This window comes from Danio aesculapii, chromosome 9, assembly GCF_903798145.1.
Source record: "Danio aesculapii chromosome 9, fDanAes4.1, whole genome shotgun sequence".
Classification (NCBI taxonomy): Eukaryota; Metazoa; Chordata; class Actinopteri; order Cypriniformes; family Danionidae; genus Danio; species Danio aesculapii.
Window position 1 is genome coordinate 29,288,184 of NC_079443.1, and position 15,612 is coordinate 29,303,795.

A 15,612-nucleotide genomic window follows, 5' to 3' on the forward strand; every position below is an offset into this window, starting at 1 on the left:
ATATTTTTTCTTTTATTTTTCTTTATTTATCCTTTAACTTGTTTATGCATTTTACCTTCATTAAGCACCTTCTAATGTAAAACATAAGTTACGTTTAAAGACAATTAAGGTTATTAGTTTGTTCCTCATATTATATTGTTAGTCATCTAACAATATTAAATACTATATCATGAATGCAAATCTGCATTGTGTTTGAGATTAGTTCCACACCAAACCAATCTGTCTGAGATTGCCTGAATAAGGAGTGGATCGCTTGTGAAAAGAAAGCAATCCAACCCATCAGACCAAGCTTGAGAACAATTTATGACTTATTACATATGTTCCGTGAATAGCAGCAGTGTTTGTTTTGCTAATGCCTCTTAGAATTATTCGTGGTTTAACCTGGAGCAAAAAAAAAAAACACTATTGAATTTGTACAACCTCAATAAACTTCAGCTCAAACAGTAGAATGTTGTTCTAGTAATGGGTTAGATTTCAAGGAAAAGCAATACACACATTTGTTCTTAAATATTTTGTTGATTAGATCACTTCATTGAACATGCATTACATACATCACTTATTTGAAAGTTCACTATTGTATAACTGCAGGTTAACTATGCCTGACCACTGTACTGTCTACCATATACTCCACACCTTAACTTTTTCTGTCTTTTATTGTAATTAAATCTGTGCATTTGTAAAGCTGCTTGAATTGAATTGAAAAATAAAGACTGCTAACACTTGCATCTTGACTCTGACTCTAAGTGGGCTAAAAGTGTCTGCCAAATGCATTAATGTAAATTTGAACTCTACACACCACATTTCAAGTGACTGAACACATCTTCCAACATCTTTGCCACAGCCAGCATATCTAGATACCCTGTTCCCACACAAACCTTCCCCTTTTCAACCTCTTCTCCCCACTCACGCTGCGTATGTGTGTGCGCGTGCGCGTCTTTCGTGGGAGACCGCGGTGGTCCTTCCTTTATTCTTTCTTTTTTTCCCCCAAGCCTTTCCCGTCCCACCCTCCCAAGCTCTCCTCTCTGCTCCACTGTCCCCTCTTCTCCTCCTCCATTCTTTGGCCGGCTCCTTGTGGAAGGGCTGAAGAATGCTGGCAGGCCCTTTAATTGGTGTGCTGCAGTGCTGCCAGGTGTAGCCACTTGTCTCTGCCCCCTTGGTGAATATGCACTGGAGGTCTAGGCCCCTTCCCCTGTTTCATTCAGCAGCCCACAATACGGCTTCTTCAGCACCCCACTTTCAAAGACCAGGCCGATTTTTAACTACTCTGGCCGATAAATGGCATTCACATATTATTTTTTGCAAACAGTCTCCCAAAAGGAATTACCCCACCCTCAATCCATAGCCAACCCCCCCACTCTCATTAGTTTTCATGCGGATTCCTGATGTGATGTCTTTTTTTTTTTTTTTTTTTTTTTTGGTACTTTTCACTCGTTGCAGCTTGTCCATGAGTGTTTGTCCAGACGCTACAAATCTCAGATAACCACTAACTGTTAACAGGAGGATTACTGTCTTATTCATAATGAGTTTATTTTTTTGTTTAAGCATATATTTTTTATCTGCTCAACTCTTATAGCTGTTGAACACATTTAGTGAAGCCTCTTTGACAGCTGAATTATTTGGATCATGGTTTACACTTTCAATATTCCCCTGGTTCCTCCTCAATCCTCTTTTTCCTCATGCTGAATGATTATAAGTAGACCAGCAAAGAATCTGTACTGCCAGATTTTTCCAGAATGCTCAGCAGAATTCAAATATAATTGTTGACAATGTTCAACAAATCCTATTTTGTTCTACCTTTAGTTCATTTGCATCACATCTCTGCTACAAATAGAATTGTCACCCTCTTTAAAGTTTTCCAAAACTGCACATTTACTTAATATTGACTTACGTTTGCGTAGCTTCAATCCTTTGTAAGTTTCTTTATTTTGTTAAACACTAATGAAGACGCCTTGAAGAAACATGAAAACCTGTAAACACTGACTTCTATAGTAGGAAAAACAACAATTGTGGAAGTCAGTGGTTACAGGTTTCCAACTTTCTTCAAAATATCACAAAATTGTAACAAGCCAAGAGTGAGTAACTGATGACAGTTTTCAGTTTTAAATGAACTATCCCTTTAACACATGTTGCTAAATATAAAATCCATTCTACAGAATTTTGACATTCAGTGTTATACAAATGGACTAAGCCAGCAGTCACCAAACTTATTATGGAGTGCCGGTGTCTTGCAGAGTTTAGCTCCAACCCTAATTAAAGACACCTGAACAAGCTAATCAAGGTCTTACAGGTATACTGTACTTCCAGGCAGGTTAAAGCTAAACTCTGCAGAGACATTGGCCCTCCAGGACCAATATTCGTGACCCCTGCAATAAACGAAGAAATTTCGGCAGTGACTAATCTAAACATTTACATTACATTTGCATAGCAGACACTTTTATCTAAAGCGACTAATTGAAGAGGTAGTTAGCGATTCAGTTAAACATACTTAATTGTTCTTTACATTCATAGTCTCAACAGGGGCATGTATTATTAGTTATACTGTAAATCAGTTCACAAGTCCTTTTTGGCCTTTCGATTTGGGTTGATCAAATCCAGTGTTTCTTCACATGAGCACAAATTCATAGGTTAAAGGTCTCTTCGAAATCGGAATATGGAAGCTGAAATGCAGATATAGCAATGGATGTTGTAAGCGGTAGACCAATCACAACAGACTACACCATCTGACCAATCAGTGCAGAATAAGTTCTTGGAAAGGAAAGGTTGGAAATATGGAAATAAATATAAATATAACAAAAATAAAACAAAAAAAAATACATTATGAGGAAATTTGAAGCGTTTTTTTTACTTGCGTGCATGACAACTTGTAAGAGACCTCCAAAACAAAATTAGGAGCGTTTAAGACAGCACAATAGGTTTTTTAAATGCTATTTCGAACGGTTTAAGGATTTTTTAAACTATTAATCTGCAATAACAAGCAGGACAAACTAGGCATGGGACAATAACCGGTTTCAAGGTTTACAAAGTAATCACAGTACCGTGAAACCGTGATAATTTTTTATCCAAGGTTATCATACTATCAGAATCTTATACCGAACCATGCCTAGGACTAACTCAATTTGTTGATTTGGTATTCGTATTAGTGTTTGCTGAAAAATATTGATCTTGTTTTTCAGAATTGTGTAGGTTAAATATTTTGGTATTATAACATCATCATATTTCTAGCACAAAAAACTGTGTAGTTAATATATAAATATGAAAAAAAAAATATTTTGTTCACATTTGTAGTCTTGGAACATGTACATCTAACTCGTTTTTAATGTCTTTCTGTTTCCTACAGGTCATTGATGGAAAGCTTGCTCCTTTCCTCTCAAAGGTGATCAAGTTTGCCAGCTCTCATGTGTACAGCTGTAGTCTGTGCCGAGAGAAGGGCTTCATCTGTGAGCTCTGTCACACTGGCCAGGTCATCTACCCTTTCCAAGAGAATGCCACTAAAAGGTGAGACCCGTAGACATAGGTTTAACCTCTAAATGTCTTTGTAAACCAAAGTTGATGCATAAATTGGCCCCAACAGAAAAACAATTACCTTGCAATTAGTACTCTGAAAGTGAGATATACACTACTGGTCAGTTTGGGATCAGTTAAAAATGTTTATATAAAAAAGCCTATTCTGCTCACCAAAGCTGCATTTCTTTGATCAGAATTATTGTACAATTAGGAAATATAATATATTTTTAATGTCATTTATTTTGGAATTTCAGCATCGTAAAACAGTCTTTAGTGTCACATGATACTTCAGAAATCATTATAATCTGATCATCCACTGCCAAAGAAACATTTATTATTATTATTATGATTATTGGTGTGGAAAGCTGTTGGACTGCTTCATTTTTTCATTCTCCAGTATTATTTATTTACAATTAAAAATGTATTTACTGTTATTTATTAAGGACATATTCAATTGTTCAAAAGTGATTCAGACATTTCTCTTGTAATCAAAAAACAATGCTGTCTTTCTTTTGAGCAAAGAATCCTAAAAGGTTAATATACTTTTATACTCTTTCTATTCTATACTGCATAACTTTTTTCCTTTTTTTAACCAATACTAACTGATCCTAATAGAACAGCAATTCATATAATTCTAATAATTTCTGATGAATCATGTGACACTCAAGATTGGAGTAATTATGCTAAACAGTAGCTTTAAATCACTGGAATAAATATAATTGTAAACTGATAGCAATACCAAAACAGTCATTTTGAATTGTAATACTATTTCACTATTATTTAATTAATATTTATTTGTATATTTGTAGTATTATTGATCATATAAATGCAGCCTTTTTAAACTTAAGAACAAAAACTAATATTAAATTATATCGTTAAAAAATCGAAATCTACTGTAAAAAGATCTTACTGATGCTAGCAGTGTATGAAGAGAATGAGTACAGGTGTAGTTGACACTAGTGCTGAGGATTGTCCAGCCTCTGTCTCATGTTAGTGACACCCAGAAGGCATTGGATTGAGGTGTGATGGCACGGTGATAATAAGCCACCCTGTATAAGGGGACAGTTAATCCCTCCAGCATCTCCGCTTTTTTCAGAATGCGTGTGTTGTCCACTTGTGGCCTTCAGCTGATAAACTGGACTCTTCATACCAGCAGTGTGACTAGAAGCTTTTCGGACTCTCCAGCGAAGTGGAGTGCAGTTCCCAGAACAGATGCTGCTGTTTAAACATAGCTCTTCTCACGGCAACACTGATAAAAACTCAGGCACTATTGGTTAGGGTTCCGACAGCTCAAGTGTTGACTTTTAAATGGACTTAGATGAGATGGTTAAGATATTATACCATATTTTATATTAAAATGCTTTTAATAAAAATAAGAAATAAGAAGCTCTGTATTTTAAACACCTATAGGAAACGAGCTATGTAGAAGCAAATGTTAATACGTTAGTATACAGTTGAAGTCAGAATTATTAGCTCCCCTCAGTTATTAGCTCATCTGTTTATTTATTTTTTTCTCAATTTCTGTTAACGGAGATTTTTTTTTTCCAACACATTTTTAAACATAATCGTTTTATTAACTCATCTCTAATAACTGATTTATTTTATCTTTGCCATGAAGACAGTAAATAATATTTGACTATATATTTTTCAAGGCACTTCTATAAAGCTTAAAGTGACATTTAAAGGGTTAACTAGGCAGCTAAGGGTATTTAGGCAAGTTATTGTATGACGATGGTTTGTTCTGTAGACTAACGAAAAAATATATAGCTTAAAGAGGCTAATCATTTTGATTTTTTTAATACATAGAAATGTCCCAGACATATTATGTCCCAGTGTCTAAATGAATGTTTTAAGTAACTTATGGTTAAATAAATGGGGGGGGGGGGGGTGAAACATTCCATAAAGCGCAACCAAAATATTTATGTAAAATGAAATCAAATACGTATTCAAACTAATAAATGACACTTGGAGATTCAGAGTATAAAGATTTAAAATGACAATGAATTAATATTTTGCAGCTGCATTTTAGTCTTCTAATATTCTTTTATTATCTCAGCAAATAATATTGTAATGTTGTAAATAATATTGTTCTAAATATGCGTTTTTTGGTAAAAAAAAAAAAAAAAAACTAACAGTAACAACTGTTGTTATACTGAATAACATTTAGTGAATAATATTTAATTTTCGCATTCTACAGTATGGACAACAAAATGAAAAATTTAAGCTCTACTACAATTACATTGTGATGCCTAATAAAACGCTGTTGATATTTAGTAGGATAATTAAATAGTAAAGGCAGTATTGCACAATGAAACATTCCGAAAAAGTGTAATATTACAAAAAATGCACATTCACAGTACATATATTTTAAATAATACAAATGAATTTTGATATATCTGATTTATATAAATCGAAAGAAAAATCTAAATATCAGAAAAAAGTGGTGCTGGGCAAATTGCGTCGAAAATAAAAGTTTTTTTGACATAATATATGTGTGCTTATATATATATATATATATATATATATATATATATACATATATATATATATATATATATATATATATATATACATATATATATATATATATATATATATATATATATATATATATATATATATATATAAACATGTATGTATATATAAACATGTATGTATGTTTATGTATGTTTATATATAAATACTCATGTGCATGCATATATTTAAATAAAAATGCTTGTTTATATTTAGATATACATGTAATATGTAATAATATATATGATACAAATTATATATAAATTTAAATATCTATGTAGCAAATTAGTTTTGTATAGTTTTGCTTTTATCACATTTACATAATTGGGTAAGCTAAATTGGCCGTAGTGTATGAGTGTGAATGAGAGTGTATGGATGTTTCCCAGTGATGGGTTGCAGCCGGAAGGGCATCCGCTGTGTAAAACATATGCTGGAAAAGTTGGCGGTTCATTCCTCTGTGGCGACCCCTAAATAATAAAGGCACTAAGCTGAAAAGAAAATGAATAAATAAATATTATGCCAGTACAAACTTTTATTTTGGATGCTATTTGCCCAGCTCTGAAAAAAACAATTGCATTCAGATTTTTTTCTCTCTTTACTTAAATATGAAAAAAAATCATCAAAAAATGAATCATGTTTATTGAAATTGTTTCATACCCTATCTATTAGCACCGGTTTGATTTACGAGTAGGCCCAGTCGCATCTGTTCAGTCAGTTTGAGTGTGTCTGTTAGTACAGCTGGATCCAGGTGTTGCACTAACTGATTTCCTGTGTGATCTGTTTAGTTTCTTGCAAATGTTATGGGTGTGTTTGTGTGCACTTCATGTTCTATCTGTAACAGTACATGCTCAATAGGGCACTAGTATGCAGTCATAAGAGCAGAAGGTGTCTCCACACCCCACTGTAAATCCATAAACTCCACCACACCTCTCCAATGAGCAACACGCCACAGCCCTACAGCCCTTTCAGATCCTTACTGTTGGAAAGAATTATTTATTTATAGAGGCCAATTTAAAACAGACATCCAGTCAGCTAGTATTATCTTGTTAGCATGCGTTCGGATTTTATTCATGTTGGACATGCTTCAAATTGTGATACCTTACATTGGTGGTCTAGTCCTCTATATGGAGGAAATAACATAAGGAGAATTTAGTTAGTAAATTCTAGTTAAAATAAGGTCGTTTTAATGTTTAATGTGAAGTGTGGAGTGTTTTTGGGAATGGACCACCAGTAGTACTTCGGGTTAGTATGGCACAGCCTCTTGGCCAACAGCGATCTCGGTTTAACTGTTGGCTTGGCAGCTCAATAGCTTCAACCACCGAGCTACTGCCGCCCATGATGGTTCACAGAAAGAAGTTGTTTTTCTTTAGAGGAAGCCCATGCGCTCCTAATTGTTCTGGGATTTTTATATAGACCAAGAGGAACATTTTTAGCATGCATATAAGTAGACGTATAATTGAAAGTGTATGCGTATGTAAACATGCATACAACAAATGTTCAGTAAGACTTAAAAAAATAAATAAATAAATAAACACTTGTGTACAGGAAGATCAATAGATGATAATCTGTTGAATAAATTGTCATTTTTAGGAGTTTATTCATTCAAATTCATTCATCAATTTGGGGGAAAATATATCAGATTTTCAGATAAACATTAAAGGACACCTATGATGAAAATCATCTTTTTGAAGCTGTTTGGGCCGAACTGTGTGTAGGTATAGTGTGTCCACAGTCATATTGTGCTGATATAAAGACAATAAGTCTCTCTTTTGAATTTCCTGACATTAAAATGCGATCCAAATCCCTCCCGTTTTGAGGCTGACCACAACGTGATGTAGGTGTGTGGTTTCCCAGCCCACCGATTTGATTTGATCCATAGTAATGCATATAATCATATCAACAAGACAGGATGTGCACAAAGCAGCTGGGATTAAAAGATCTGTTCAGCTCGCTGTGATCATCATTCATTCATTCATTCATTCATTTTCTTTTCGGCTTAGTCCCTTTATTAATCCGGGGTTGCCACAGCGGAATGAACTTCTAAATAATCCAGCACATGTTTTACACAGCGGATGCCCTTCCAGCTGCAACCCATCATTGGAAAACATCTATACACACTCACACACTATGGACAATTTAGCCTTCCCAATTCACCTGTACCGCATGTCTTTGGACTGTGGGGGAAACGGGAGCACCCGGAGGAAACCCACGCGAACGCAGGGAGAACATGCAAACTCCACACAGAAATGCCAACTAACCCAGCTGAGGCTCGAACCAGCGACCTTCTTGCTGTGAGGCGACAGCACTACCTACTGCGCCACTGCGTCGTCACTGTGATCATCAATCATCATCAAAAGTGATCAAGAATGAGTTTTACAAGTTTAAAACGTTTTTAAAAGACTGCATGTTTGTAATGAATTACAGCGATGTTACCGTCTTTAACGGTATAAACTACATTTAAAAATTTTATTTTAAATTACAAAAATGTAAACAAATGTTTTTAAATTAGTAAATTAATATGCAAATATGTAAAAAATAAGAAGCTATTTTTGTTTTATTTGTATTATATATATATATATATATATATATATATATATATATATATATAGTATTCATTCATTTTACTTTGGCCTAGTCCATCTATTAATCGGGGGTCGCCTCAGCGCAATGAACCGCCAAATTATTCAGCATATGTTTTACATAGTGGATGCCCTTCCAGTCACAACTCATTACTGGGAAACACCCATACACTCTTGCATTCTCACACACACTACAGCCAATTTATCTTATTCAATTCCCCTATAGCGCATGTGCTTGGACAGTGGGGGAAACCGGAGCACCCGGAGGAAACCCACGTAAACACAGGGAGAACATGCAAACTTCACACAGAAACACCATCTGACTCAGGCGGGGCTCAAACCAGCAACCTTTTTGCTGTGAGGCAACAGTGCTAACCACCGAGCCATATATTATATTGTATATATGTTATATAATTTATTTTTTGGTGGACTATGTCTTTAAAGCAGGGGTGCCCAAACTCTTTTCTTATGAAGGGCCACAACTTGATTGAGGCTAGTGGGCTAAAATTAAACATAGTTGCCATGGGTAATTTCCTTATTTATTTAATAATATAAAAAAAAAAAAAATAGAAAACATTGCTTTAAATTAACTAATACAGTATATGTTTTTGCATTTCATAATGGACTTACTACAGTAATAGCAATCTCATTTATAACAGAATGGAGTTACACTAGTTTTTGCCTTGATTTGTTTACTGATGTCTTCTTCATAGCCCTTTATCCATAAAGTAACAGTTTTTACATTTTAAAAACTCCGATTCATTTACAACATTTAATTTCAGTTTGCTTTTTTGTAGATCTGCAATAAAACTAACAAACAAAAAAGGTTGCGTCAAATCAGCAATGACGATCTCTGTTAAAGGTATTCCCCTAACTCTCTCCACCATTCTCACTCTCAGATGGGATGGTGGGCCAAATCAAAGGTTACAATGGGCCAACTTTGGCCTGTGGGCCCTACTTTGGGCATCTCTACTTTAAAGGGATAGTTCACTCAAAAATAACACTTTGTCTTCTGTTAAACACAAAACCAGATATTTTAAAAAATGTTCCTGTAACAGTTGGCTTCCATATCTGTTTTTCCCATTGCAATCTCACGACAATTTGTAATTTTGATTTAGTGGCTAATTCATCTGAATTTGTACAATCTAATTCGTACAGTTTAGAACGATTTGCTCATCACCCAATGATGGTTGGGTTTAGGGATGAGGTTGAGTGCCTTTTTAAAATCAGACATTTTCATACGACTAAACTCGTGCGAATTAGCACGAATAAACTGACAAAAGGTAAAATACTTATGTTTTCTCGTGAGATCAGGCTGGTTTTTCCTACTATTGAAGTCAGTGGTTTTCAGTTTTCTTCAAAAAATCTTCTTTTGTTTTCAATAGAAGAAAGAAACTCAGTTCTTGAGTAAATATAAATTTTGGGGTGAACTATCCCATTAAGCTAAACATTATGGAGTGTCATGACTAATAACAGCATTCAGACACATCATCAGTTACTGTCATCGTTTGCCACATCACTACTTGGCATCGACCTGATGTCGATTTTAATTTTTAAACATCAGTTATGAGTACCGTTAATTAATTTTTGTTAATTATTCCACATAGACACTCTTATTAAAATGTCTGAAAATGTAGTGTCTAGTACAGTGTTCATGACTTTCCTAATTTCTAGAACAATTTCAGCAAACCCTTTTCCTATTCAGATGTTTGATCATTCATTCAATATACACCAAGTGTTTCAGACAGGATGAATGTTTTTCCTGGTATTAGTGAATGTTTGGATGAAGCATCAGTGCCCTTCTGTGTATTGGCTGCAGGTGTGAGGGCTGCGGAGCCGTCTTCCACGCTGAGTGCCGGATGCGAGCTCAGCCATGCCCACGGTGCGTTCGTAGAGAGCTGCACAAGAAGCCGGCGTCATTCTGGAAGAGGCACGGCCCTCACGACAGTCCCGATGACGAGGTGCTGGACTGCTTTGAGCTGGACACCTGAGACTCTTCACCAAGAGCAAAACTGTGCTAATGAAGTCCAAGAGCTGCTGTACCACAAAACTCTGTGCTCATTCGGTGGAAGTGCTCTGTCAAAACCGAGAAACAGAGGAGTTTTTTTTTTTGTTTTTTTACCTTCTCCCTCACCTGAGAGAGATGGGCACAGAGACAATAATTCAGCTTCCGAAGAGCAGAGGCTTCATAATGATACCAATTTACCCTTCCCTTTCATCTACCAAATGACAGCCAGGGCCAACCGACAAATACAGGCAAAGTTCGCTCACACACTTGCACATAAACACACTCTCACTGACAGATGTAAAATAATGCACTTTCTGGCAGACTCACAATCTAAGAGCGATGATTCAAACCAATCTCTGGACACAAATAGAGCTTCTAATCCATTAATGGTTGGGTGAAAATGAGTGCTGCAAATTGGCCGTCACGTTCGGCTTCCCTTCACCTTCAATACTGAAGACCCTTGAATCTCGATGGCTGAACATGAAAATAAACGTGCTTAGAACTTTTTATTTTGTACTTTTCCAAGGCGATTGCATTGTTACATTTGTTCTGTTTTATTTATTACAAGTTCATTGCACTTTAAGTATTTTGCCATTTTTGTCTTAAATCTTCGAAGCTTTCAGCTTTGCACACTCCATGATGGTTGAAGTTGGGGGTGTAATGTCAACTGGTGTCTCTTTCCGTCCAGCTGGAGTTTAAAAAGCTTGACTGTTTATCAACACTCAGTGGCGCTGCCTATAAGCAGCAGAAGCACGTTGTTCTTGCTAACCGCTCGGTCTGTGATTACAAACTACCCTCAGCCACCAAGCCCCAAAATTACAGTCTAGAGTTCTAGGGCTTTGTTTAGCATTCATACGTCTTTTTAACAAGAAACATAAAGCAAAGCCACCATGGACAGGCTCATAATTCATGTCCAACTGACCTCGGATTCAGATGCATGCTGCACCGTTGCATCCATGCAACATTTTCTGACTATTTCAACTAATAATTGAGGTAAAGGTCTCACTTTGCTCATTCAGATCTCAGTCAGATCTGTTCTTTCCAATCGGACAATGAAGTGCTGCAGCCATAATAGCAAAGATGTCAAATTTGTCAATGACTTTAAAGGAACACTCCACTTTTTTTGTAAATAGACTCATTTTAAAAGTCACCTAGAGTTAAACAGTTGTGTTTCACAATTGTTTATATCCATTCAGCTAATCTCTGGGTCTGGCAGAAGCACTTTTAGCTTAGCTTAGCATAAATCATTGGACTGGATTAGACCATTAGCATCTCACTCAAAAAGAGTTTAGATAATTTTCCAATTTAAAGCTTGACTCTTCTGTAGTTACTTCATGTATGTGCTAAGACCAACGAAAAATAAAAAGTTTCTATTTTCTAGGCCGATATGGCTAGGAACTATACTATCATTCCAGCATAATAATCAAGGAACTATGCTTCCTTTCCATGTATGCAGCAGGCTTTCAAAAGAAAAATGATCAAAACTTTTTCAGAGTGAGATGCTAATGGTATAATCCAATTCAATGATTTATGCTAAGCTAAACTGAAGGGATGTTTTAAAATGGTAAAACTCAACAGTTTAAATGTAGGGGACTTGTAAAATGAGCTTTGACTCTTCTGTAGTTGCTTTGTGTACGTGCTAAGACCAACAAAAAATGAAAAGTTGCTAGGCCAATATGGCTAGGAACTATATTCTCAGTCCGCCATAATAATTAAAGAACTTTGCTGCCATATCATAGCTGCAGTAGGCCTTAAATAGAAAAATGAGCAAACCTTTTTTGGAGTGAGATGCTAATGGTCAAATCCGATTCAATGATTTATGCTAAGCTAAGCTGAAGGGATTTTAAAAATGGTAAAACTCAACTGTTTAACTTTAGGTGACTTATAAAATAAGCTTTAACTCTTTTGTAGTTATTTTGTGTACGTACAAAGACCAACAGAAAATGAAAAGTTGCAATTTTCTAGGCCGATATGGCTAGGAACTATACTCCCATTCCAGCATAATAATCAAGCAACTTTGCTGCTGTACCATGGCAGCAGCAGGCTTTAAAAATGAAATCTATCAAAACTTTTTTGTAGCGAGATGCTAATGGTCTAATCCAATTTAATAATTTATGCTAAGCTAAGCTAAATTAAGCTGAATATATTAAAAACTAGTAAAACTTAACAGTTTAACTCCAACAAAATGAACATATTTCCAAAAAAAATGACATGTTCCTTAAAGATTTTTATAAAAATTTGGCATTTCAATTCATGAGTCAGAAAGAATACAGGATTAACTATGGTTAGGCCAAAAATATGAGTTTGGAAGGATTTATGTGTATTTTAAAAATGTAAGTTTCTAGTAAGTAGCTAGTTTATACTATAAAACAAAACTTTAATGTTCACCGCAGCCCTTATTTTACTTATTTTACCGATTATAAAATCAAATGAAATCTCAATGGCTAAACGATGGCAGATTAATCAAATCAGACTACACTTTTTATAAACATAACATGCTGTCTGTTCCCTAAAAATAGCTATTTTACATCACAACAAACAGTAGGAGAAAATGACTGTGGTTCAAGTTTGGCTTGGTTAACTTTCTGGCCACTTCACCAGCAAACAGAGGCTTCAGATGTAAATCGCATTCAGCTTTACCACATTGGAACAATACCTGCACATATAAAAAATAAAAGCCATCTACAACCATCTGGTTATACTGGACGTGCAACAGCTGGAGCTTTGACTTCAAGAAAAAGAGACTTTATTACTTGCCGACAGTTGTCGCGTATAGCACTCTTAAGATGGGTCTAGGTCAACTTGCATATCATATTCTACCATGTTACATTTATATTTTTTATGAGAGAATGTGTTAGTTCCGTTGAGCTTATGTTTTGCACCAAGTTGTTTACTTCTGAAAGGGATTCAGATTTCGTTTCGTTGAGTTTGGCTGGTGTGTGATAGGATGATGGACGGATGATTGTTTCAAGTATTTGGTTGTATTTATTGACTGTGTCTTTTTGCCTGCCTTAAATTGAAAGCCAATGCATCGCCCTGTTGATGTTCTTCGATTAGCAAGCTATAGAAAAACAGTTCAATATTTATTCATCTAATCAGGATATCAGGCTGTAGAATATATTGTAATATAATCACTTAATCGATTTTGTTCATTCCAGGCGAACTTATACCTTACTAAAAAGGAATATATCGATCTCATTTTCTCATCAGAGATCTCATTATGTCTCCATTTTCAACTTGAATTGAGCTTAAATGCACCATGTTTACTGATACTGTAAGATAGCGGTCAGATTGCTTTGAACGTTTGATATATCATGCTACATTGCGTTATTTAAAATCAGGGATTCTTAACACTGAATAACGGTTATGGAAGGGAGAATTCAAAAGGGAACTCAGTGGATGTACTTGGCGATTATTTTTAATCTTTCAATACACCAAATCGGTCCTTTATTTTCATATTTGTCATATCGGAGTAATGGAAGTTTCTTTTTTTTGTCATTATGTTGTATATTTACATATCAGTTCTGTTCAGAAGTATTTATTGTATTATTTATTTTCTTCCCTGCAATTTCTGTCTCAGTTTCCGGAATTTTCCCTGTGCTTTCTTGTATTCTGTAAACTCTCCATTACAGACGACCTCTTATGCAACTACAAATATTTGTGTTCCAGTACTGGTGCGGGTTTTTCTCCTCTTTCTTTTCTTTTTACCACTGTTGCCAATAAAGTTAAATACTTAACACATCCAGCTCTTTTTTATTTTTATGAGTAATGTTTTCATCTGAATTGACTTTTAGGATTTCGCTAAGTAATTCCAATTCCGCACGGATTAGTTTCCTGGTCACAATCCAAGGTGGCAGCAGTGGAAAGAAATGCATCATGGCCGTGGCTGTGGTTGTGGTGTTCCCTTTTAGGTCCTGTGCAGCGGAGTGGGTCCAAGCACTGACTCACGGGCTAATCCCAAATTAAAAGCCACATGCTTGTATCTGGTTCTGTCTGGATTTGCACCAAAAGCCACTGGACCTGTTTGAGACCACAGCATGAGGCTTGTAATTTTTTTATTTTATTTTTTTTGCACAGCGGTTCCGATGTATAAACATGTGAAATTCAGGCTATGATGATATGATTCTATTGAGAATAGTTACCATGGAGGTATTTTTTTTTTTTCATCTTCAAGGCATTTTAAATATTTGTTCAATCTATCCGGGGCTCAACAATAAGGATGGTCTGCTGGCTCGGAGTCTGTGTGAGGGAGTCTCAGGCCAGATGACTGAAAAGTGCTCCCAAAATCGTTTTACACATGTATTTTTAATGCATTGCACATTTTTGGCTTAAACTATAAAAAATAATTGAAAGTGTCATTAAGAATGTATTGAAAACTACACTTGTCTGGTATTATAGACCATTATTCTGGTAGTATATTTGGTTTTTTTTTGTGTAAAATGTGATAATCAAATATATACTTTAGTTTTTAGATTTTTCAGATCTATAATAACAACAACAACAATAATAATAAATCCGTTTGCACGGATAATAACTCACCCGTTTGCACTGGCTGCCAGTTGCTGCTCGCATCAAATTCACAGCTCTGATGTTTGCTTACAAAGCGACCTCTGGCTTTTCTTCTTCTTATCTGCTCTCATTTCTGCAGATATATGTGCCCTCCAGAAACTTGCGTTCTGTGAATGAACGTCGCCTTGTGGTTCCATCCCTAAGAGGGAAGAAATCACTTTCCCGAACTCTCACATTCAATCTGCCCAGTTGGTGGAATGAACTCCCTAACTACATCAGAACGGCAGAGTCACTTGCTGTCTTCAAGAAACGACTAAAAACTCCACTTTCCTTCCTAATCTGTAACTGCCTCTCTGGCTATACCACTAACTGTACTCTCTCTCTCAAAAAAAAAAACTTACATTACTAATGCTTTGCTTCTTAGACTTTACACACCTGAAACTTGCCTATAGCACTTATTCACTGCTGCTCTTATAGTTGTGTAAATTGCTTCCTTGT

General features: G+C 35.5%; 1 protein-coding gene across 1 annotated transcript in view; it reads left to right on the forward strand.

Annotated features, from left to right (window-relative positions):
• Nucleotides 1–11,112, forward strand: part of plekhm3 (pleckstrin homology domain containing, family M, member 3) — a 63,146-nt gene extending 52,034 nt beyond the window's left edge. Inside the window, exons 7-8 of the mRNA XM_056465408.1 lie at nucleotides 3,338–3,495; nucleotides 10,417–11,112. Of these exons, the coding sequence (XP_056321383.1) occupies nucleotides 3,338–3,495; nucleotides 10,417–10,588 (330 nt within the window). The 3' untranslated portion in view covers nucleotides 10,589–11,112. The remainder of the gene's footprint in view (nucleotides 1–3,337; nucleotides 3,496–10,416) is intronic.
• Nucleotides 11,113–15,612: the final 4,500 nt, after the last annotated feature.